The 26999-nt window shown below is 40.2% G+C and overlaps 1 protein-coding gene across 5 annotated transcripts in view; it reads right to left on the minus strand.

Moving 5' to 3' along the window:
• NSD3 (nuclear receptor binding SET domain protein 3) overlaps positions 1-24793 on the minus strand; it is a 75771-nt gene extending 50978 nt beyond the window's left edge. For 4 of the 5 annotated variants that reach the window (XM_075207035.1, XM_075207034.1, XM_075207033.1 and 1 more), the window contains exons 1-6: positions 24186-24792; positions 16711-17474; positions 7180-7345; positions 3707-3861; positions 1903-2451; positions 423-552 (exon numbers count right to left, since the gene is read on the minus strand). In XM_075207035.1, the coding sequence (XP_075063136.1) occupies positions 423-552; positions 1903-2451; positions 3707-3861; positions 7180-7345; positions 16711-17430 (1720 nt within the window). In that variant the 5' untranslated portion in view covers positions 17431-17474; positions 24186-24792. Of the gene's footprint in view, positions 1-422; positions 553-1902; positions 2452-3706; positions 3862-7179; positions 7346-16710; positions 17475-24185 lie in introns of all 5 variants that reach the window. The other variant, XM_075207036.1, reaches the window with a different exon arrangement.
• Positions 24794-26999: the final 2206 nt, after the last annotated feature.

The raw sequence follows: 26999 nt of genomic DNA on the forward strand, positions 1-26999 counted from the left end.
TATCCCATACCTGGTGCAAGCAACAAATATGCTGCAACCAATAGTAAGATATCAGCTGTGGTCAGGTCTAATGAATGTTGCTGTACATTTTTGCTATCTACTTAGAGGTATAAACATAGTTTTATGGAAAGAAAGTCTTCAAATATGAGAGTAACCATTATTTACAACAGAAAACCCATTCAACAATGCAAACGTCATGTCATCTTTGTATCGTTTATTGCACAAAAAGCAGCATGTAACAAAAATATGACAGGGATGACAGCGCAGTTTTGACAGAAAAATACTGAGTTGAGGGGAGGGATGTCCTCTCTCCGTTTATTTTAGTTTATAGATTTCGGCAGCTGGCACAACAGTCTCTTCCCCCCCTCCCCCTTTGGCAGTAGGGGGCTTGTGTTAGGGGCAGACACGTGCAGTTTGCCTACCTGTGGCCCCCGATGAGGTTTCGGGAGCAGGCGCGTGTTGTGCTGATGTTTTCTCGGCCTTCAAGTTGGGGGAGGGTGCAGACGTCTTTTCTGGAGCTTTAACTGTGATTTCTGTTTTGTTACCAACTCCCTTTAAGACAAATATATTGGAGATTACATGACAGCTAGATAAAATCTACCTAGATATCTATTTCAAGGGGCTGCCCTTCTGACACTCCCAACCTCGTTAACTGGCCATTGTGCCATGTGGCTCTATGGTGGAGAGCTTCACCCCCCCACACCCACACCGTATGGAAACACTGTATCCTGTCCAGTTGAATAAAAAGCAGACAGAATGCATCCTTGTTTAGCTCCTCTCCATGCTGTCACATGAGGCAGACAGGCAACTTCATAAAGCTAGCAGTGAGGGTAGCCATCACATCCCTTTCCCCTGTTTTCACTGGATATTCTCTCTTTAGGAACCAAGCTTTTGTCGAAAGCAGCTAGGTTTAATACTGAAGTAGTAATGTCTGCCATCAGTTGGTACTTTGACCACTTTACTGGGAGTTTGTATAAGCTAGTCAACGTATTTAGCAATACACCAAGTGTATTCCTTTGCATGTTTATCTTTTACATGGCAATTAAAAAGATAAAAACAAACTGAGGTCTGAGCTGGAGAGGAGGGGCATAGTAGGGGAGGAGTGTAGGGGACAAATAAGTTAATAAGTGCCTAAACTCCTAGTCCCACCTACTATACCCAATGTCTCGCAGTGTCCCCCAATGGCAGGAAAGAGAAAAAGATATTAAGGATTAACAACAATATAAAGCATGCTGAATCGTCAAATCCAACTGAATGCGGCCATGGATCGGAGGTTTCTGGCAGAAAGGTGTGAGCGTGGCAGAGGGAGATCACATTATATTAAGGACAATCCCTTTAAAAGCTACATATTTAGAAGTTCATTATACAAGGAATTTGACCCAATGTGAAACTATGACAGCAGTTAGAAATTGTATGCACCGGTACTATATAATGTGTATATATGGCTGCCGTGCAGACCAATCATTGCTATGAATACAATTCACTGGTCACAGTAGTCAACATTCTACAGCGTGTCAAGACTTGGGAGTGTGACCACTACAGGCAGGGTAAGGTGTAAGCATATAGGGAACTGTAGTGGCCCCCAATATGAATAACTGAGCTGGGGGAAGGTGAAGCTCTTCTCTAAAAAATTTGATTAATAAAGGTAAATAATATTATTTAGTCAAACATCAAGTTACAATATTTGCTTTTTTTTTAAAACTTGTATGCTTCCAAAATAACTGAGGTGTAAACAGTCATTTTATTGCAACCATAGTCTAGGTCTGAGAGAAAATAACTCCATATCCTGACCCATCAATGTGATGCTGTATTGGGGTATCAGGAACTGGGCACACAAAGGTACCATTCTATCACTATAATGGAACATTTACTGACGTACAATGAGTATGAACTTCACATTACCTTGGTTGTGTATATGAACTGCTCAAAACCATCAGAAGATGCATTCTGAAGAGCTAAGACGTTTTCTATTTTCACCACAGGTGACATATTGCACTTCTGAAGGTCAATTGTGCCCTTGTGCAACAAAACTGAAGCAGGAAGCGACTTGCGGGCAGCTGCCGTCTTCCATGGGATTTTTGCAGGGGGGGGCTGGGGTGACGGTTGTTCCTCTTCCTGAACCTGTTTTCTCTGGCTCTGCCTTCGAGTTTCAGGTACAGAGTCTTTAATGTCCTTTGATGGAGAAGGCTGTGGAGGAGTGGCCTGCGGTACAATCGGAGAGGGGGCAATTTCTGGTGGACGGGCTGGTTCTGCCTCACTACTTGAAGTGGATCTCCGACTCCTTTTGCTAATTGTTACTGTCTTTTTGTGTTCAGGAGAGCTCTCTGGGTCTACATAGATGAAGGTGTACTGCTCTATCCTTTCCTCACGTGTCATGCTCAGGGCCTTCTCAGCATGAGCAACGCCAATCTCCCACTGTATGCGCTCCTTCTGAGGACGAGGCTTCCGCATCTGAACAATCAAACAGACAAGTTACAGTGATTACGGTATCCAGCAATATATCCAAGGGCTACACAGTCAGTTGTTCACATGTAGCCTCATATATTACTCACTTGGACTGCAAGAAATGTTTGCCTATCTATTAATTTTTAAACAGATCCAGTATACCAGTAGTTTATATTAAAGAGAGCCTGTACAAATATTCTATTTTTCAATGTGTGTATACCTCCTGCTGTATTCAGCCCTTAACACAAAACATGTGTAATGGTTTTAAATTCAAAACCACAATTACAATTATTGGGAGAGATTTCCACAATGGTGAATTTTCTGAGGACACAATATGAAATGAAACCACCAGCAGAGATTCTGTGCAAACTACCGTGAATTAATATCTTTATTACTAATGGTTATTATACAAAGGGGAAGATGAGATTGGTGCTTCTTTATGCAGTTTGAAGTATCTCAGTCAAAGTGGTATATTTACTAAACTGCGGGTTTGAAAAAGTGGGGATGTTGCCTAAAGCAACCAATCAGATTCTAGTTATCATTTATTTATAACATTCTCCAAAATGAAAGCTAGAATCTGATTGGTTGCTAACGCCAACATCTCCACTTTTTCAAATCCGCAGTTTAGTAAATATACCCCAAAGTATCTAATGAGGGTGCAAATAGCAAGCACTAGTACTGGAATAAGCGCAGCTTGGTGACAAATCAGAAGCTCTGATTGCTCAGTTCTTTACTAGAAGAAATGGTAATATAAAATGTCATACAATCTTATCGTATATCTAAGAGAGCTACTTTGGATGACGAAATATTGATAAAGGGTAACATGCACATGGGTGTCATTGCATATGGCAAAACACCACTGCATGATGCAAAACAGAGAATGAAATAGGGATCACTAATTCTTACATATGTTAGAGTGTGTATGCATATTAGTGTGCGTATGTTATAGTGTGTATGCTTATTAACATATGGATGAAGTTGTGTGTTCTGTAACACTAGACAAAAAGTGGTATGTGTATTCCAAAATTCTTTAGAAACATCAGGTGACTGCTGACCTAAAGTCAGGCTTCCTATTGTAGACACTTTTTAACAACTCCCTAAAACTGATGAGACAACATTTTTGTGTTTGTAAAGGAGGGTGGTGAAGGTGTACAACTGTGGTTTGTTTGACAGGTAAAAAAAAAAAAATACACTTAAAACTACTTGTAAAAACGTTTGATCCCATTAAAAAATGACTGAATTAGTCTATGCCAATATGCACCTTCAGTTTCTCTGATTGGTTAACTACTTTGGCAGAGTCTTCAGCAACAAGCTGCTCAAATTGCTTCTGGCCCCTGTATTCCCGCATGCGCTTCTCATGTATCCAGGCTCTCTCCGGCTCATTGCTAAAAAATTGCACATGGTATTCACGAGCACCTGCCAAAGAGGAGAATATATTAAAGCATTGAAACTCATTTACTAATTCATACAACTAAATAGAGACACTCTACATTATTATACAGTAATCAATGTTCATCATCAGTATATAAAAAGGGTATTTTTGCATTTACCATTAGATCCCTTTATTTGATGCTGTAGGGGACATAGAGCTTTATGTTTCACCGATGATAGGATGTCTTAAAACTACCCCAAATGGAAGGGGATGAAGGAGTAAGAATAAACAGCTGTCTGGAAAACATTTCAAAGTAAACCTCCACAGAGGCTCTCTGCAAATTTGGTTTGCTGAAGCTCCACGGCACACCGCCCAAGAGGCACCGTCTGCCCAGGTCGAGTTTGTCATAAGACCGAACATCAGTGGCATCCCAAACAAACAGTAGGATAGGAGAAAATAGCTAGAAGAAAGGACATCTTCCAGGTGGGAAACACAATGGGATCGGTGGCCAGGTTCAATGCACATGTGCCGTGGACATCTTGAAATGTGTGGAACTGAAGCCCTGGGGCTCTAAGGGAGGTCTCTCCATTCCCTGACAGTCTAGTGGGTGCTGCAGGGGCAGCAAAGGTCCAGCAGTGGTCGAGGGGGGCCGCCACAGAGTGGATCCCCTCGCAGCCACCTTACAGCCGCTACCTGAGGATCTTGCAGAGATGACTCCTGGATTCAAATGAATGATGGACCCAGCAGGCTAAGTCCTGTACCTGAGCTACAGATGTGGCAGCTGTGGGCTTCTGCAACGGGGACAAGTCAGTCTTTCTTTGGTAGTATTTTAGGCCAGAGAGGAGAGTCAGACCCCAGTGTAGGGTTCCTGGTTAATAATGTTAAAGCCCTCCTGGCTGATTGGTTAATGGGGCAGGAGGCTGAATTACCTCCTGCCAGGTTAAGTGTCTAAAACTGCATAAAAAGAGCTCCTTGTCCATGTAAAATATATACCATCTGTACCTCTGGATGATCACTAGTACCTTTATCTAGTGTGTAATGGTCATTATAAGAACCCTTTCCGAGCAATAAACATCACTGCTTCAAGACCCTGCTTTGACGCCTATTAATCTGTTGTAATTCCTGTGACCTACAGATTAGACAACTCAAACCTGTCTGAGGTTCAGGACCTAGCATCTTGCAACAATTGCCTGCCAATCTGCAGCTCTGGTCCATTGTGAGAGGCCAGGGGGAACCATCCACAGCAACCCTGATCTGAAGTAAGAAGTCAGGTGTGTCAGCCTAGAGGCCCAGCCAGGGGGTGCTCTACAAGCAAGAATTTACCTAGAAGGAAGCGGTTCAAGGTGCCAGTGAAGGAGCACAGCGCCCCTTATAGCCTTTATAGGGTTCAGTTTTGGGTTAAAGCAGTAAGATGTGGCAAGGTAGGCCCAGCCTTTCTCCAGCAACACGACCGGGTGGTATAGGGGTCCATCCTGTTACAGGATCAAATGGAGGATTTCAAAGGGGACACCCTGTAGGATCTTTAGAACAATATAAGGTCACAATGAAAAACGGCGGCCTAACAAGGCCCACTACATGCAAAAGTACCCTCGAGGGAGCAAAAGGTCAGTCCGTTCTCAAGATTCCTCCTTGATAAAGCGGTGAAGATGTAAAGTTGAACAACTTCCATTTCAAACTTAGCAGTTCGCATTAGGCAAGGATTTGTTTTTTGCTTATTTTGTTTTTTTTTAGAATCGTGTGTTAGACAAAGGAAAAAGAAGGATTTCACACCCACAAGATTGTCTTAATTACAGAGTTAGCAAGGACCTTTCATTGTTAAGCCAATTCTGCCAGGTTTGGATAAGAAAAAGAACAGCATTGTAAAAAAAGGGTCTGGCCAAAGTAGAATGCTATGCTGCTGGTGGAGAAAGGTCAAACATGGCAGAAGAATTCTGGGTAACACAGAAGGTAAGGAAAAGGGGTACACAACTGTAACCATGGAGAAACATGTGATTTAGTCATGATACCAGTAGATTTATCTGTAGAGATCCCCAGATGTATATGAGGCCACAAAATCCTTGGAGTGAAGAGATCACTCGCCTGGGTCTAAGTATCACCTCCCAGTTGTCTAAACCCATGTAGATCGCCAAGATTGTAGCAACAAACAATTAAACCTATTGCAGTAATCGAAAAACACTTCCATCGTGGCCATATAGTTTAGGTAAGCCACGCCACTGTGATATTGTCTATACTGGCCCTGGACACCTGGTCCTTGAGTGAAGACTTCACCTGAGTTCAAAAGACACCATTAATCGGTATGGTAGATAACAGAAGAAAATACGACCCTTGGATGTGGTAATGAATATATCCTCCCTTTCTCAAGTATGAAGGCTGGCATTAATCCTGTCAAACAGTAAACAATAAGAGTCTCCCCACCTCAAGTAGACAATCTTCTTGGGATATAGACAGATGAAATTCCAAAAGATGCCCAAGAGACCTTTTGCCCCGTAAAACATTATTTACGGGGCACATGTGGAAGTATGTGTACAGGACCACATCTTGAATGGATACAATATTCTTGCCCTTGGAAATTAACATCTGTTACACAGTGTCAAAGTAGAGTCCCAGCAATACCATAGAAGTTGTCAGGATCAGAGTCCATTTCAATCTGTTTATAATCCACTTATAGCTTTCAGTGGTCTGGATGGTCAGCTAGAGATCTAGATCACCTGTTTCCTGGAACAAGCCTTTACTTGGACATCAACTAGATAAGAAACAAATCAAAACCCTCTGATAATGCAGAAATATTGACAACTTGCTGAAGATAACCAAAATTAAAGAACAATGAAAATATGAATAAACAATGGCACAAGGAACTGTGCCCACATCCTATACAGGGCACTAGAAAGAAACTGGGGAAGAGTGAGGGACCTGGAAGATATAAGGAAGAAGAAAAGTCTATTTTCTCCAATGCCCCATCCTGCCCCCATAAGGGGTGAAACACAACTCTCAGTCTATGTCTACCTACTATAGTGACAACAGCGCACCATATATTGATATTATCATTGTAGAGATACCTGCCATCATTATAATGTGGAGCACCATCATCACAGTAATTTTCAGTGTATAGCTATGGTCCTCATCATTACAGAGAGAACAATGTTCTTTATCAATGTACAGAGGGTCTATTACAGGAGGTACTATCATTATGCATGTCCATGCATAATGATAGAGTATACAGAGAACAGAGTATACAAACAAAAGCCCAAAACCCAGGTCTTTTTCTGTGTCGCATGCTTATTCTTGAAGTAGACTCTGCCTAATATTGCGCAGGGTGTTGGCTCCGCACACATTAGGGTCACAAGTCACACTCATTCTTTTACCTCTGGAATTGATTTTGCTGTGCACATGAAGCTGGGGGTCACAGGACACCATACAGGGCCACCAGGGATAAGATCCAACCTTAGACCAAACCAAGTCTCCCACATGAAACCAGGCAACAGTCCTAACCTCAGAGGGGAGCGGAGAGATGGGCAAGTGCTGCTGGGCCTGGAAACATAAAAACATTAAATATAATTAACATTTTCTGTTTAGACATGCAGATCTTCATTATTATCAGCATCATTTATTTTCAATAGGTAGTGATTAATGGATATACATGAAACCAAAAAGGTTTGGACCATGGAGAAGGTCACTTGTTTGGGTGTGTGCAAGTAGTGGCCCAGGACCGGCCTGCAAGTAATTGTGCGCGCAAGTTGTGTGGGGTTGGATCATGGGGTATATGTCACGTGATACCAATTATCATTAAGCAACTTTATACAGACACAAATCTGTCACCATAAAAGACAAATATTAACTGTCTGTTGTGCAAGAAGGATTGTGTTCAACTCAAAATACACCGTTATTATTGGATGTTGGTCAGATGCGCACTTTTCCCACTAGAAATGCAATAGCTTTCAAAGTACTCAATTGTTGTCACGATGACGAGTTGAAGTGAACGGTGAATGCTCCTTCCCTGCCATGGGTGACAGATTAAGCACTGAAGATGCGCCATGCAACGATTTCTAAAAGCAATTACTTTGGCGTGATATGGAAGTAGCGTTCTTCTTCACTTCAACCTGTCAGCACATGACTGAAAAGCACTGTGGGCTTACAGCTAGAAAATATGTGGTATTTAAAGTGCTCACCTGACACCGCACTAAACAAAAACTGGGCACCACCTACATTACAAAGCACAAAAACTTGATATACTACACAATCAGTGAGCTTTATAGACATTAGTCCCCTTATAATGGCACATACGATTGCTGGATTTAATGAGCACAAATCTCTGTGAAGCCGCATACAATGCAATATGGATGGAACATATGGTCATTTAAGATCAAACTATAACCAAAATCATTGTATATATTGGCCCAAAATGAAAAGGACCACCAGTGCAGGTGGCCAAGGTGTTTACAGATCTCAGAGTAAACCATGTATAGGCAATCAACTCTTTCACACTACTGTCCATGCAAGAGAGCTCAGCTTTGTGCGTGTACCCTTCGACAACCAAATAAAAGGCTGCTAGGACAAAATGAAAGAGGATCACACTCCTATAATTTTCTTATAGCTTAATAGGATGACTCTACACAAAACTATACATTTGGAGTTCACCAAAACAGAAAGTTATTTTTACCTTTCATTACCCACTATTGCCTAGGCATGTTTAAATAGGAACAAGTTTTCATCCCCCACTGAAGGTATACAACCACTGAAGACAAGTTCAAAGCATTGAAGTGCGCAAATGGGAACAATGCCGGCGGAGGAAAACGCAACGAGAGACATAATACAATAGGTGAGGTGCAGTTTTACATTATCAAAAACTAATCCTTACAAGGCATTGAAAATGTGGACTACTAGTAGATATAACAGTCAGCTAGTGTTGTTATACCAGTCTAAGACTAACAAAACGGGAAAATAATTAGGGGAGGAGAGGCAAGTTGCAAGAAAAATAAAATCACCAGATGAGATCTGAGATGGTTCTTCAATGTATTCTGGTAAACGCCCAGAGGACTGGGACCCTGGATATGTATGTGCCATATATGAGAGAGTGTGACAAGCATCATCTTTAGAATTTTTTTTTCTATATTAAAATGTTATAACTGAAGAAAAGCTGTATGACATACAGGCATTAATTAATTAATGCATTAAATCACTATTACCAATGATCTAATGTGTCTGTGCTGCAGTGGATACATGTATCACCTCCCCAATGCCCCTAGTATCAGCTTTAGCAATGGGTAACAAAGCAAAGGACCCATTCAATTGATTCATGGACAAAGCAATGGAACAAGACGCTAACAGCCTGGTTGCATCTCTAGCATTAGAGTGCCCTCCAACCACACATTGCTATAATTCATGTCAGACTTCACTGAAGCCGAATACAAGCTATTGATAATTCATATATTATTATGTAAGTCACTGAGACAAAACTGGGGTACTGGGCACTCAGCTCCTCCACAACCCTGGACATCTGGTAGAGTATCCCTGTCACCTCAGACACCATGAAGAGGGGAGGGCTTCCAGGGACCCAGAATGAAAAAGAGAAATTTACCACTAATGGCTTAAAATATGGAGGTAACTGTGCCCTCTCCATTCACAGGGGCTGAATGTTGTTCCCCTTGTTTATCTAGAATTGTCCTTTAGAACTTACTGCCCAACTCAGTAGAGCCAATAAGAGAGGCATCCTGGGGAAATGTAGGGGGTGCAAGAGAGCTGCACCTCCTGAGCCAGTCACTCAATATAAGCCAGATCAATGGCACTTCTCCCCAGAGGAATCCAAAACCTCTATCCAGTGGGCACCAGTATGAGATGACGGACTGATACACGAGTGTTCGGTGAGGCAGAGGGTGGAACCCAGTACTGGATTGGTATTATGGTCTCCAACACCCCAAGGAGGGAGATGTGTGAGCAGAAACTGAAGTAGGCACATAGAGTGGCTCTCCACAGGGTCTAGTTACTGATATGTGCCCATGAACGCAGGGCAACATTGGGACTGAACAGCTGCTGTGTGTGGCAGAAGTAGCATCCAGTGACCAGTAAAAGTCTCTCTATCTCTCCTTGTATATTTTGCTATGGAGGCCAGTTAACCAAGTTCTCACTGTTTATTAAACAACTTATATGTAGTAATTATACATTGTTAATGAAGTATTATAGTTTATCCATTCACTTCATTGTATTTCAACACCCACTGCAGTACCCAGACTCACATGTAAGTCTAACTAGGCTGAAAAACACTTGGTACTGAAAGCACTTTTACCCCAGCGTACACACATTCCCCAGAAGGTACTGCGACAGCCTCCACAAGCAACCTCACATCTGTGATTTATTTAGATAGACCTTGTACTACAACACTATATAGACAGTCCAAACAGTCCTATATGAGAATCCCTCTACACAATGTCCAAGAATTGTGGGGTGCCTATAGCTGTATGTGATGGAAGACAAGCAAATAATTGCATTTTACAAAGCTGAAGTGGAAAGACTGTGTGTGCTAATTGGTATAATTAAATGTGTCCTTAGTTCCACCTCATTATACTTATGCAGTAAGTGCAACTCCTCAAATATAAAGAGGATACCACATCTGCTTACTTTAGCAGACGTTTTTTTCTCCTTCTCCACGAGGAATAATAAAGTCTACGTACAAATTGTTATTTTTTTTATTATTATTACGAACTCCCTATTGGGAGACTTTTCTTCATGAATGACCCAGAGGTTCTCTCTTCAATTGAAGGAACCAGGTGGTGACATCATCAATCATCAGTGAATTGACCATTAAAGACCCTTAAAAAAACAATTTAAGAATTATGAAAAGACTTCAGGTAATAAAATAATATGGAAGCCTCAGTAAATATGTAGAAGCTGCACTTATGTTTGTATCAGGGTTTTAGACCGCACACGTTCTATTTATTTCATAAGGATATTACCAAGTCTGTTTACCCCCTTAAACACATGACACGTTCTACAGAACTTGAACCTAACATTTATTATATAAAAGGACAAAGAAAATAGTGTTCAAACGACTGCTGAAAGCCCCAGACAGGTTTTGTCCTAACAGGCTATTCTCAAAGGGTCATGTGACTTGCACATATACCTATTTTATTTGAAGTTTTCCCATTACAATCATGGTTGATACCATCCCTTTGTACAGCATTATGGACCTTTTGTTGTGTCTTAGCACTAAAGAAAATATATGAGAATAATAATAAAGTGCCCAAGTCATTTAATTTATACATCAAGTAAACTTCATGCCGATGTGATCACTTTTTTAGAGGTACCTGCTCTTAATGGGTGATTAACATAATCAAGTGCAGTATAACTGCCGTGATGAACGGTGGCCAGCCTCAATGTAATGTATTGCCATGGGATTATATTTTATCCACTATTATAAGTACTTATAGAGGTTTAGATAAGCAGTTATCAGAAGTGGCCTTGTCTCCATGTATCAAATAATCTCGAAGATATCATTTACATTTGTGACATGCGCTGAAAAAAATGGATGTTCAAGTTTGGAATCTAGGGACACAGAGTTTCTAATGTATATTAGTCATCTTCTTAATACCCTGAGAATTAGAGGTATAAATTGCAGTAGAAATGAGACAAGGGATTTATAAGATGTTGTAGATGGAGGATATTTTTTTTGGTTGAAGACTGTGTGTAAGCAAATTGCTGTGATTGCCTCGTACATTAAGCCATTGTATAATTTGTTTATTATATTTATCTCCTTTATGGGTTCAGTGCAGTGCATTAATTCTGGTTAATCTTGAGAATATTTGGAAAACTGTTGCATATTTGTATTTTATTTTTTGTAATACTACCTCTTATTTAATAATATGAATAATATGGTATTTCTAAGTCACATGATACTATAAAAACATGACCCTTTGAGAGAGCATGATAGGTTTTAGCCAGTCACAATCTTTCAGTGTTGGCCTGTGCACTCTTTTCTGAACATTTTAAATGTTTTAAAAAAATTGCACTATATGTAATGCTTGTAGGCAAAAGCAAAATACACAAGTACAAATACACAAAGAAGTAAAACTTGAAAATATATTTTAAGGTATGTATTATTGCATATGTATTTTTAGGATTTATTTTTATTTAAATTTTTTGAAACTCCCCCACTTTGATTCTAAGTAAGTAAGAGGCTTGTTACATTGTGGGATCTATAAGAATGCACTGTGTTCAAATAGTCAGTTCTTAATCTGGGAGTGAAAAGTGAAACTATGCACAGTTCATTTTGGTCCAGTGAGACAGTCCAAGCTTATCAAGGTGTTCTACAGCTGTAGACTGAAATATGCGAATAAGTTGCCAGTCTATGTACTTAAACCACAGGCCAACAAGGACAGTAAGAATGGTAGGCAGGAGAGCACCCCCTCAAAATTCCCAACATGCACAGCGCAGCAGAATAGAGAACCAAGTCAAAAGTGCAAAGGACTGCACATTGTTCTTATTTCATTTTTACAGCAAATACATTTCATTTGACTGAGTTTTCAATATAGTGGGTGAAGTGTGTACTCTCTTCCCTTGAAATCTGTAACATTCCACATATGACATAGGCATAATCTCATCTACTAAAGATGTATCCCATGATATCAGTGACCATGCTAAAAAGTGTTGTATTTAGTCTGGTAAAGTCATATCATCTTATCTGGCTTAGGATAACTGTACTAACTTGCATAGTGAATGCGTTGCTTACTCCTACCTGCAAAGTGCAATACTTGCTACTGATTGAAAGCTACAGATAAGTGCAGTACAAACTGTTCATGAGGATCTTACTTTAAACTCATCTCTTGGAATACAGGACACTAAACTCTCTTTGATATCCTCTCCTACATAGCAGAATGAGCTGTCATTATTCTTATCTGTCTCTTCCTTTTGTCAACTTGTTTTATTTTACCATAGTGATCCTTCTGAACTCCTCCTTTCTCTAGCTGTACATCTGGTCCTCACAAGGTAATTAATTTCATTAGCTTTCAGTATCATGTACACACTGATTATACTCAAACAGATACCCAGGCTTAGGTCACTGATTGTCTTGTCACACATCTACTCTTGATGTTCTCTTATCCCTTAAAATTCAATATAACAAAAGTAAATTTATTATCTTTAATGTATTTCCTCACATCACCAGGCCATCAGAAACGACACATTTGTAAAGAGGTTCTCCACCTACCCATGTAAGCTGATGGGTGTGGCCGGTAACAACATCAAGAAGTATTAATCACCATCCTGCTCCAAGTTCTGATCAGGAAAGTAGCAACACTGAAGGCAGCTACCAGTAGAGCAGAGACACTCATTTTTCAAGGATATAGAAATATAGATAAAACTACTTTAATACACTATTTCTTTGATGGTCACTGTCTCCCCTCCTCCTCCTAACTATCATTTTTTGTTTTTTTTAATAATTAAATGGGTCATGTCATGCAAGTTTTGCTTGTAATGTTTTGACCTTAAATATATAAACGTTTACCAAGAAAACAAAAACAAATAACCAATAAAAACTAACAGTATTATTATGAATAAGATAATAGCCATCATCCTGAGTGCAGGCATCTTCCAGTCCTGACCTTCCCAATAAAACCAGAAGTAATCTGGTCATTTGGCCTAAGTGCCTAAACAAGACTATCTTGTGGATAAATTAGACGATGAACCTGTTATTTGGCCCAAGCTTTAAGAATGCAATAGCTGCATGTGGCTGGATCACATAGCAATAACTTATTATATAAATTGATTTCACTCATTGGTGCAGTGCACCAATTCTTATTGGAAACATACTAAGTTTTGCATTGGAAATGTAGTGATGCCATGTTAGAGGGAAATTTGTTTCTGCAGCTGTTTGAAGAAATTATATCCCATGCTAACTAAGCCCTTTTCATCTGTGAGTGGCAAACACTTTTTAGCCTGAATACACAGCAGAGGGTTCCTATAGACTAACTACATGAATAATGCAACCAGCAAGTAATTTAGGAAATCACAGAATGATGGGCATTCTAGTAATTCCAAGAATAGAGAATATATTACATTCTGCTGCTAAATATCTAATGTAATATCTTAAACTTTGTGCTGCCTGCTAGGAAGTGGGCGGGCCAGGTTACCCCCATTCCAACATGTGTAAAAAAAACAGTATATATACACGAGCTGTATTTTAGCTGTATTATACCATCTGTACATAGGGATTATCACTGGTAGTGTCTGTGTGTCGATGCTCTGCCCGCTACCCAGTAGTCCTGATCCATAATAAGAGGTCAGGAGGTACCAGCCAACCCAGAGGGCTGCAGCAGCTATATCAACTACCCAGAAGTAAGCAGTTCTAGCCGTCATTGAAGGAGCATAGTGGTGGTAGCTAAATTCTCCTACAACTATTATTCAGTAGGCATTCACAAGTCGGTGAGTGTCTGATGGCAAGGTGACACCAGTAGGAGTGGTCAGTATTAGCCGGTTACTGACAGTGAGAAAGAAACCCAGATAAACTTTGTAACATCCCTTCATTCTTCTTCCCCCAACTGACTGGTGGTGAAGTAAGCCCATCCAGTCACACTGCCTTTCACCATACCATATACAGCTTCAGCCTAAGTAGAACATCAGGGCCCCTAAGGTTTCCAAGGCAGAACACCCTTGTCCTCCTTTTCTGGCACTGTGCAATTCCTGCTGAAAGAGGAAGGGACCACAAGAGCTTATCTCCCCTCTGAGAAGAACGTCACTTTAAGCCCTAGAATGCCAGCTCCCACACAGCATTGCTCCTTGCTGTGTCTGCGCTAACACATTAAATTCCACCACCACCTTCCTCAGCTGCCACCCTGATAGTTAAGTCATTGCCTTCAAGATAGGAAAAGAGGGAACAGACACAACAAGAGAGCGCTGAAAGAGAATGTGGTGACACAGGGAGTGGTGGAAGAGATCCAGGAGCACGATTTCCAGAATAAAAAAAAAAACGGTAATATGATAAAATGAGATTAGTCTTACAAAAAATAAACTTAGTCATTAGTAAGGTACAACCAGGTAACGCATGAAATCTTGTCATTACTTTGCAAAAGTACAATTTAGATTATTTTAAGACATAATGAAAATAAATCGGTTATCTGGGATTTATTATATATAAAAATAAGTGTTTAATTTTATACCATAGTAGTAGATCGAAGTACCTATTCAAAAAAAAAAAAAAAAAAAGAGGCAGACAAATAAAAGACTTGGGACTTGGTAGACATTGTCCTCTCGATGGAAAAAGAAACGGACACGTTTTAGCAGACTCTCAAAGTTGGATAGACCATGCATTTTTTATTAACTAGGACCATGCATTTTTTATTAACTAGTGTTATGATAAACATGCAAGACACACCCATTTTTGCATAAATTAAAAAGTTAGGAAACCAGAAATGTATTTTATACATTACTCTGATAGATTACAAAAAATAAACCTGCAAAAATATATGATGTAAAATGAAAATAAAAGTGACAAACTTTTTTTGCAATTTAACAAAAAATTCTGACCACCACTTTTGGGATTATTCTCCTGTGTCTCAGGCGATTGTGTGATGAAGGTGGTTTGCTTCCTTTCAGCAACAACACCTATTCCAAGCCCTCAATTTCAGAAATGTCAGAACCAGACAGGCGGCAATGACTATAATGACGACACTCACATCTCCTGCTGCCAAGCTAATGCCAAAGGTCTAACCACAGGAAAGCAGAAGCAACTGGCTTCTCCTACTCAAAACAATGTGAGTGGTAAGAGAGGAGTACAGTATGAAAAGCTGTAGTCATTGAGGAATCCACCAGAGCCAGTGGTAGTTATCATACCAAGTCATCCATCCATAAGTGATTGAGGGGTATAATGCGTTTCTGTTACAGTCCGCACTGAGGGACTACAGACTAACGGGAAACTTACATTTTATCACTGAAACAATAAAAATGGTTCTTTTAAGCTACTCTCTATATACGACATGCACATTTCTGGGAACCACCACTTACATCGCAGCCCTACGAGACAATGTTTACACCCTGGGTTTTGGTGAAGCAGAATAGACCATGTCATGCTCTTAAATAAAGGTGGTAAAGCAATGACTCAAATGACATTTCCTAGAACACCATTCTCCTGGATAGAAATACTTATTTGTATATGACTATTTGTAGTTCTGTTTCAGTGTTTGCAGCATGCCATTATTAATTCTGTGTAGATCTTCTGAAAAGTGTGAAAACAAAAGCATAATTTACCATAATAAATAAGACTATTTTGATTGATCAATTTTTATTAGCTATTGTAAAGCCCTCAATTTGAAAGAATGAAAGAAAACAGAAGCCGATGTGGATGATGATTGCAGTATCAGTATCAGTGTGTATTAGACTTTCATTCCCTTTGATATATCTCCCCCTCAGGCAATAATAGGACGGCAACTGGGATCAGACAAGAGAAGTGGGGACAGAAAAATTGCAGCAGGCAAACAGCAGGAGAAAATTATTGCAAATAAAAAAACAAATCTGAAAAGTATAATAAAATAGTACATTACAATAGAGAATGGGATGTTAAGGACCCAGATCAAGCTTACAAACAGGCATAGATACAATAAAAATGGTGGGGATGGTGGGACATATTAAAAAATAAACACTATTTGCATGGATTTATTTACACTTTATAAAGAGAATAAAACGCTTGGTTTTGTATCATTGTGTCTGACTATAATTACAGTTTACATTAGAGAAATATTAAAAATTAAACACAACCAATCAAATGGTCACTATCTGAACTCCCCCATTCAAGCAATAGTGAAAAGTGTATGAAGAAGTGACATTATTAGAATTCAGACACCTATATTAAATACTATTAGCAGCACTGTTGGAAACAATACTTAGAAAGAAACAGGTGCAGCAAAACTCACAATCTCCTCCTCCTGAGGCTCCAACTTTTGTATCTTAAGTGGCTGTGGCTCCTCAACCTTCACCTCCTCCCGGTGGTGGTGGTGATGGTGATGCCTGCTGCTCTTCTTCCTTTTCTCCTTCCTTTCTCTCCTTCTTTCATGTTTTCTCCGGGTGGGTTCACTGGCTTGGACTTCGTGAAGGAGATCCCCACACAGTGAGGATTCAAACATCTCCCGCCCATTTTGGATAGTCTTTGTAATCCTTAGTTTGATCTCTGGGGAGCCAGTCTTCTTTTGAGTGATGACGGTGGAGGATAGAGGAGGTTGGAGAAGAGTTGGAGGGGAGGTGGGTTGAGGGGGAGAGGATTTAACCACCCCCTCATGAGGACGCATGGCAGCAGTTTCCAAATGGTGGTAATACTCCAGAGTGCTGTAGTTTCTGGTGCTGTACCCGTTGGCCGACCCGTTGGGGAACTGAGAATAAGTTGGGTATTTGACCTGTGAATCATACCCCAGTGAGGACTGAAAGCCATTGGTGAGGGGCGGTAGCTCCTCTGTGGTAGGAGTGGGGTACTGGAAGTCCGGCTGCAGGCCAGAATCATAGGGCGTATGACCGCCCTCGTCAGCCTGATCACTGCTGTTGGCATCATCCTGCCGGTTGTTGGCGGAGTCGATGAGTTGAGGGGGTTGCTGGATTGTGTTTCCCATGATCCCTTGCATGAAAGAGAAGGAGAAATCCATTGTCGTGCTCAGGCATCATCAGCTTTCCCTTTCTCTCATAGGGCCTGAGGGAGAGACAGGCAAAACGCATTACAAACCATGACAATTAAAATCATTATTAACTCAGTGTAGTTTGCACTTCAAACTGTCCTAAAAATCTGTGCCATGTATTTAGCTGCTATAAGATAGGTTGTTCCATAAGACAAGTCAGATTTATGGCAAATACTAAAAGGTTTCAAAAACTTTATTTGATGGCTGTGACATGCATCTGTATTTAAGCTGTAGTTTCAAGCTTTTTGGACACCTTATATCGAAACCATTAAGATACAATGCTGGCAACTCTACTGTACACCTAAGATATCATGCAATAAGTGTTTCAGTATATATTGAGGGGGGTGTATATTTTGGGACCGTCCCACCCCTTCCATGCTGTCCTTGTAACAAATCGGTGGGACACTAAGCATTACCTGAAGCAACAGCTGGAGCGCACAGTATGAGATAAGGCAGAGACTGCAACCATGTGAATCAACAGACATGACAAGGGAAGTAAGTGAACACTAGTAATGGTCAATAACTATTAGAGAATGGCAAATAAAGCTAAACTGCTGGAGCGAAGCACAGATGTCATTTTGTGAAGTCATGAGCCAATTTCTACCAGAATACATCCGTTCTACAGGGAGGGGTGTTGATTTGCAGACTAATGTGGCTGCTGGGGTGTAAACTTTTGCATTCTTTGATTTGGCTGGAGCTGGGCATAACAAATCTGCGATTGTTGAGTGCATGCTAAGAACATTAATGGGTCCAGATGTGCAACCATATGCAAAACAGGATTTCATTTTATGGGACAAGATCACATAATAAACCCAATTCCAAATGCATTCATCCCTAATAGATAGGGAACCTACACTGAAATCTGCAGATTGAAGTGGTGAAGCCATGCGTTTCCTGGCTGTTATAAGACACACCAACATCAGCACAGTACAAGAGACACCATAAGAAATAAATAAATTTTAAAAAAATGGAATGCCACAATTTACACCCACAATACTTCTGCCAATAGACACAACCACCATCACCAGCAACAAAGGCATCACACTACTAATATGACCCCTTTCACATTCTATTGTACACTAGATGCACAATATATAATTTTTATTTATTTTATGTTTTACAAAAAAGTGGTTTCAGGACTCACTGGAGGACATGTCTGAAAATTGATGCAAATGAAAAAGATGGTATCCATATTATGTCAATTTCCTAGTGCAGTTTATAATGTGAAAGTAAACATCTGAAAGATGGATGTGGCCAACACATGTTTTACACTCGCATCACTTTCCAGAAAGGTCTCCCATAAATTCCCATGGTCATGGCACCGACATATTAACAGGGCAACAGGTTACATGTCCCAACCTTATCATAAACACGGGTATATCCTAAGAATGATTAATAATAAACTAAACCAATGTTTCTTAAGCATCGTGTACAATCACATCAAGCACATCTTTAAGTTGGCTTTAGCATGCTGAAAAATTAGTGGCAGCGTTTCCCAGGCACTGGTTCCTGTTGTACAGCACAAGTGTCGTCTAAAGCTTAGGTGGCATATTCTCACAAACTCCGTTCTACTGAGCAAAGTTCCAACACCATCAGAGGCAGCAGCACATTGACAAATTGCATTTACAAAATAGTCGCTAGTGTTTTTGTCCTCACTGGTTGTAAGTTGTCAGAAGGTGGAACAGAACAATCACAAGAGGAAGGAGAGAAAGCAGAAGGTATTAGGACATGAGATTTAACTATAATAAGGTAATACTGCTGGGGTTACACCAATGAACCTATAATAAATTAAAAAAATAATTCACACAGTGGATATAAAAAGTCTACAAACTTATTGAAATTGCAGGTATTTGTCATGCAACGGCTCAAATCAAGATCATGTCAGACCTTCTCCCCCTTTAATATGACCTTGCAACCAACAAAATTCAAGTAAACTAAATAGACAGGTTTTTGGTTGTTGTTTTTTTGGGGGGCAGGGGGTGGGCTACAATATGCATTTATTAGAGCAGTGAGCTCTGTTTTAATAAGTCTTTATCAACCCTGCACTCCTGCACCTTCCAAATCTACCTCACTCTTCCCTGCAGAAAAAAGATCAAGGTCCAATAAATTGAAAGATCTCCTGTGTACAGCCCTCTTTAGTCATTCCACATGTTAATGGGATTGAAGTCTAGGATCTGACTGGGCCACTCCAAGACATTGATCTTACTTTTCTGAAACCATTCATTGGTTGACTTGGATATGTGCTTTGGATCATTATCAGATTAGAAGGTGAAATTCCTCTACAGCTTTCTGACAGGGGCCATCAAGTTTCATATCTTGAAATTTGGAGCTATTCATTATGCCCTCTATTCCGACTAGAACCCCTATCTCAGCTGAAGGGGAGCAGACAAAGCGTTACACTACCACCACTATGCTTCACAATAAGTTCTTTCGGTGATGAGCTGTGTTGTCTTTGTGCCAAGCATAGCTTTAAGAATTAATGCCAAAAAGTTCAACATTGGTCTCATCAGACCACAAGACGGTTTCCCACATGGTTTGGGGTGGATTTATTTTTTAGCAAAATTCAGATGGGCTTGGATGTTATTTCTTTTGCAAGAAACGGTTTCCGTCTTGCCACCTAACCCCATAGCCCTGACTTGTGCAGAACACGGGAGATTGCTGTCACATGCAGGGAGTGACCAGTTCTTGACTGAAATTCCTGCAGCTCCATTAATGTTACCATAGGTCTCTTGGTAGCCTCCCTGATGAGTTTTCTCCTTATACGGTCATCACCTTTGGAGGGATGCCCTGATCTTGGTCCCTGTTATGCCACATTTTCTCCACTTATTGATAGTTTTCCATGGTATATTTAAGGACTTGAAATTATTTTATACTCCTCTCCTTATTGGAACCTTTCAACAATTAGATCCCGTAGATGGTTTGAAAGCTCCTCGTGGACCATGGCCATCTTCAGATACAACCATGACGACTGCAAGAAAATCCTACAGGAACAGACGATCTTTTGGGGTTAATCACAATTACTTTCATTGCTGACGGTTAACTCTGAACACAACTGCGGCCTATTTACTTTTCACTTGAATTTTCTTTCTTGCAACGTCACATTATAGGCTGAGAAGGTCAGACACAATTTATCTTGATATCGGGCTTACATCACAAACACCTGCAATTTCAATAAGGGTGTGTAGACTTTGTATATCCACTGTATAAATTTACTTCAGTAAGCCTCAAAGCTAAAATTAACTTCTATACCTCCCTTGAGCACCAAAAGTTTAGAGACACTGAACTAGACGGATGAACTGCAATATCAGTTGTCTGTGCTACCTGTTTAAAGAAAAAATAGACACCAAAATACAGGCTCCAGTTTGGAAACATTATTTCAGATTTGTAATTCTATAAAGGCACATCCAGAGTTAAATGGAGGCAAAGGCATCAGGGGCATTGTCGGCTACAAATACATCCAGAATACACAAACTCATATACAATTGGCAGCATAGGAAACCGTTCAGTGACCACACTGATCAACAAGGTCAGCCTATGAGCAAAGGTTAAAATATTACAACTAATAAATATGTAGCCATAACTCTGGGCCTTATTTCTGCATCTACCTTACATAGTATTCCTATATGTATTGCATTTTTTTTTTTTTTTTTTGGGGGGGGGGGAGCCATCTGTTGATTTGCACGGTGTGACCATTACTAGGGATAAGATCATGGTGTTTGTCCCACGTGTACTTAGCAAAAACAAAATATATCACTTTAATATTGCACAAGTACCAATAATTCTATGCATTTTCAGCAAGTTTAAGGTTTGGATTAAAAATACAAATGAATTCAAAGTTATCAAAGTCATAGCTAAACAAACAAAATAAACGATGAACATCCCTACTTAATTTAATATGTGAATGAGGGTTCTGAACTAAAAGAAACATTTGCAACTAAGAAATAAAGTTATTTATGGCTTTACAAAGTCATGGCGAAAAGCTTTTTCTTCATTACAAATTAAAAGAAATAACAGAAGGGTGAACACTTGTGTAATTATTGTCTAAGGCATGGCTAAATAAACCCTGCTGCAAGAAATCGTATTCAGAAGTCACATAATTGACTGGAGTTTGCCTGTGTACATTAAACTGCTTTAATAGACTAAAATAAATACAGCTTTATGTGAGGTGCTATAGTTGGTTAGTACAAATGTGCTTCATCATGAAGATCAAATAAAGCAAATCCAATAAGAGTTTATTACAAAGCACTAATCAGTAGAAGAATGTTATAAGATTTAAAAGACTTAATATCAGTAGGAGGACGCTAAATCCTTTCAGAAAGAAATGCAGAGATTATGGCAGAACTGTGAGTTTGTCTAGAGCAGGCTGTCCTTCAGAAACTAAGCATCCATGCAAGAAGGGGAGGCTACCAAGAGATCTGCGGAACTCAACACTGAGAATCTATGGAATGTTTTGGAAAACCAGATTGAACTTGGGCAACAATGAACAGAATGAGTGAAAATTGCAATAGCCTGATGTGTAAAGCTGGAGGACGCTTACTGAAATATCCTTGCCACTGTAATTGCAGGAAAAGGTGCTTCTACCAAGTTTCAAAAACAAAACATCAATTACTTAATCAATATTGCTTTTTTATAGTTAGTGCAAGTGTTTGACTAAAAATATATATATATATATATATATATATATATATATATATATATATATATATATTTAACCCAAGTGAAAAAGAAAGTTATTACTCTAAGCATTTATTGTCATTTCTAATTGCTTGTTGCCGCTAGGACTTGTAATTAACTTTACATGTGGTGAATTGAAGACACACTGATGGGTTTGTTGAGATAACACACATTCCAGTTCACATACGACTTACCCTAAAAAACAATGCAACCTGCTTTAATATTACAGCAAGCATAAAACCGAATTACAATCAACAATTATAAAGCCACAAAATAACATTTAGAGAACAATCAACAGCAAAACCTTGCCTTTTATTATCTGTCTGATTTGACCTAATTATTTAACCATTTTTTCCAGGACTACATGACACTGATCTATAGACCATTCTCTTTACAATGTTGATGCAGACTCTCAGTACTATCTTCAGGTAAGTCCCTTAAGGAGATTACATTTTCCATAACTAGCCTCTTTTCAAACATTACTACCCTTTTTTACTACCAATTCAAAAGGTGGCACAGAGAAAAATTGCCTGTTCAGCAAACATATTAACACCCAATAACAAATATGGTTCTACTGAACAGACACTACATATAACTACAAAAGAGTGTGATTTATGTAGCGGAACCAAGAACATATAACTGTAAATATTTTACTTTCCTGAGAAAGAGACACAACAAAACCATGATACCCAGCTCAAGTCAATAACAATTCAACACTTAGCGATAGGATTAGTCATGTTTCAAACTGATGAGCCCTTCATTCAAGAGATTTTCCAACGTGGTCATTTCCTTAACCACACTTGGCTAATGTGTCATTCCCCGTACCATTTATAAATTCAGAAATCTGCATTATAGACACAAAAAAAAAAAAGAATTCCACTGGGGAAGACCATGTCTTCATAAAGTTACCATTTGTTAGTGGATTCAAGAGCATGAACTGTAGATAAAATGCCACCTTCACATGTTTAACACCGAAGTATAAAGCCACTATTTGATCTTAATATACAGCAAAGGCTGTGTGATAATATACATGAAATAACTGTAGTGTTTATGGTCATACTATGTCCGCCATACTCTCTTTCTGTAGCAGGTTACCATGTTAGGAGAGAGATTACTTTCCCTCTACCAACCTAACCAAGAAGCGTCACCCCATTATATATTTTCTTCCCCAGCCTACGATCTCCTCTCCCTAATGTGATGCACAACCCAGTTTCCCTACTAATGGGTAACAAATCCAAACATTTCTTCCCCTGCGCTCAACACCATCCAATTACAGGGCACCCTCCTCCAGTATAATGGCACCATCCCATTTTATCCATCCTTCCACAGCAGGACAGCATACTCCATTTATTCTCCTCCTCTGCGTAATAGAAGAAAACCGTGGACATCTGTCTCCCCCAAACATAAGCAATCAGATCGGTTTTCTCTATCCCTCCCCAGAGCAATAGCCCCACCTCACTTCATCTCTCCATCCCCTTGCGGCGTAGCAGAACCCTACCATTTCCTCTCACTCTCCCCCAGTGTACTCAGACCACACCACCCCATTTTATCTCTCCATCCCCCTGCGGCGTAGCAGAACCCTACCATTTCCTCTCACTCTCCCCCAGTGTACTCAGACCACACCACCCCATTTTATCTCTCCATCCCCCTGCGGCGTAGCAGAACCCTTCCATTTCCTCTCACTCTCCCCCAGTGTACTCAGACCACACCACCCCATTTTCTCTCTCATTACCAGGCAGCACCACATACACCATCTATCCCTTTCCTGGTGCATCCTGTGCAACATAAACCATTTCCTCCTAACCAACTCCATATGTTGTATTGTCCAATATAAAGACCTACATACAGGGACAGATATACAGACACCCCTCCTATATATGTCTCTTCTACAGTACAGTGCCCAGATAGGTATAACACCCCCTTCCCATAGATTGTCAGCTTCTCGGACAAGGATAACTATAGGACCCCATACACCTATCACAGTTACTACTAGACGTCAATAATCCCCATTCTCACACCAACCCCTTCCCAGTTACACCAACTAGCATCACCTTCAGCTTGTTCCATTCTAGATCACGGTGTCTCGGACTCAGCGACAGGAACCCGCGGGTGACCGTAAGGAGGAGGGGCGCCAGTAAAATCGGGTGTGTGACGTAATATCCGGGGGATAACCCCCTTCGGGACTTAGCAATCCGGGTGTGTTTACAGCTGCAACGTATTGATTTTCGGGTGAGCCTTGCCCAAAGGGGCGACAAAAAATGGCGGCTGTTCTTTTATTCGGGTGTCTCTGGTTTTATATATCCGGGTGATATTACACAGTTCTGCGTTGAAACGTATCCGGTGGATATTTGGTTACCGGGTCTGTGTGCCTGATTCGAGACCAAATTTCGGGCGTTATGGGTGATATCCGGGTGTTTTATTGTTCCAGGCCGCTGTTGAGGGGATTACTAGCGTCGTGTGAAGCTTCCGGGTGTCGGATCCCGAGTTTTACCAGCTCCCCCTCCCTCCCCCCTGATACGTTTCAATTTTTCCGGGTGTGTCCGGGTCACCACCGCCCGCTTCCTCCTCACACAAAAGCCGCCCGCGCGCCCCGGCAGGGCCAGTGAAAAAAAAAATTCCCCCAACACGGATTGGATGGAAGGCCGCGTTATGGATGCCGGGATTTGTAGTTCCATTCGATTTGTCAGTGTGATTGTTGTCATTAAAGCTTGATAGCACATAACAGGCACGTTCTACAATCTAGAGCGACATCTACCGACTGGAGGTCTTGTTGCATGTCTGTTCTAGTGTATTGACTGACCCATAGATCCATGCTCCTTAGCCCTCAGCATTTTTCTTTTTACTAAACAGAGAACGCACTCTGAATTGAGGAAGCGTGAAAGAGAACAGAAGACAATTTTCACTGCATGGGACAAATTTATGGCCTTTGTTATGATTGTAATCTAAAATATTTTAAAGTTGCAAAAAACAAAAACAAAGCACATTCTTTTATATCTGTAATTATGTAGCACTTAACTTCATGTATGAAACTCCCATAGATTCTAAGCTTGTGAGCATAGCCTTCTTATCTCGCAGTCTGTATTAACCAGTATTGATTTATTACTGTGTTTGTATCTGATTGTAAATTGCTACGGAATTTGTGGCGCTTTATAAAAACAATGATGATCTGTGTTTTTACATACCAGGAGGTATATTTACTAAACTGTGAGTTTGAAAAACTAGAGATGTTGCCTATAGCAAACAATCAGATTCTAGCTGTCATTTTGTAGATAATGCTAAATAAATAACTAGAATCTGATTGGCTGCTATAGGCAACATCTACACTTTTTCAAACCCGCAGTTTAGTAAATACCCCCAGGACTTGATAAACATCTAATCCTCGCCAAGTGTGTTATGAGAGTTTTGTCGCTATTCAATAACGATTGTCAAATCTCGGTTTGTGTTTCCATCGCACAAATATTTATTCTCAAAAAGTAGCAGAATAATTCAAGCAAAATAATAATAAGTATAGCCGTTACTTATCGCAGGTGCTCTGGATCCAGTGAACAGTCATTCAGTCCTGAAGTCTGTGGTCTAGGTGACTGAACAATAGATGAGGAGCTGCTGCTTATATGCAAACAGAGATACAGTAAAACAATGCAAAGGTGTGGCTTGCTTCTATTGGTCCAGGCATCAGGAGGGTCCAGGGGGTTGCAGATCATAGGCTAGTTTTAAGCTCAGGAATCCAAAGGAGGGGGTCATCTCTCCAGGGGATGGGTTCTCATCTTCCCGCCAAGATTTCTAATCATAATAGTCCATAATTCCTTAACATTAATAACTTGCGTATGCACTCTGCGATCCCTTCGCAGAGTGAACCGGACAGTCGCAAATGTGAAGAGGATTAGTATGACACCACACATGACATGATTCCTTCAACGTGTACCATATGTTTTACTGATATGCATATAACTTATAATATTACACAGATACTACTATATTTCGAAATAAATGACTATGTGTTGCAACTACCATTAATGTGTACTATTTTACAAGTGTGCGTGTTTGTGCGAATGTATGTAAAAGACTAAATACTGTTGTTGCCACGTGTTGCAGCTGCGTACGCCCTTCCACGCCGTAGCGTGGCCTTTGACGCCGTAAGGCACGCATCTTTTCAAACAAAGACAACCAAGTTTGCTCGATTTTAATTGAAATGACTTTATCCAATATGCTGACTTCGACAGCTCCACCGTTTGATAGTATAATAAACTATCACCTAATCACCGTGTCAAGTTTGGGGTTATACGACACTTCTTCACATACCATGATCTCGGTGTCTTGCACCACCCTTTCTGTCTCGTTCTCAGTGTTTCTCCTAGAAGACTGTTTTCCACACTTCAACACAGTAGGAACACATTTGACACATAAACCAATTGCTAAGATGACACCCAGTATAAGGAGAAGGAGCTTACCTACACTAGCAACCATTTCCTGTACCCACTCCCCCAGACCAGAGAACCATTTCACAGGGTTCAACCACGAGAACCAACCTGCCACCTTTTCCCCGACCTTATATAACGAAGAATTATTGTTCCTTCGAAATTCCCATTTTAGTTGCAGAATTTCATCCATCTTCCGGTCTATAACCTCCTTAGGGTCATCCGTATTATTGGTGATGTACGTGCAACATTTGACACCGAACTGGGTGGCCAGTGTCACACAGTACCCACCAGTAATAGAGGTGAGATAATTTAGTACCAGTCTATGTTGCACCTACTCCTTCTTGTACGCTTGTAGCTCCCTTCCAGTATACCTGAAAGTGTCATCATACATCTCGGTGATATTGTCTATTAATTTAGCTAGGTCTTGGATATATTTAAAGTTTAATG

Source organism: Mixophyes fleayi, chromosome 4, assembly GCF_038048845.1.
Source record: "Mixophyes fleayi isolate aMixFle1 chromosome 4, aMixFle1.hap1, whole genome shotgun sequence".
NCBI classification, from domain to species: Eukaryota; Metazoa; Chordata; class Amphibia; order Anura; family Limnodynastidae; genus Mixophyes; species Mixophyes fleayi.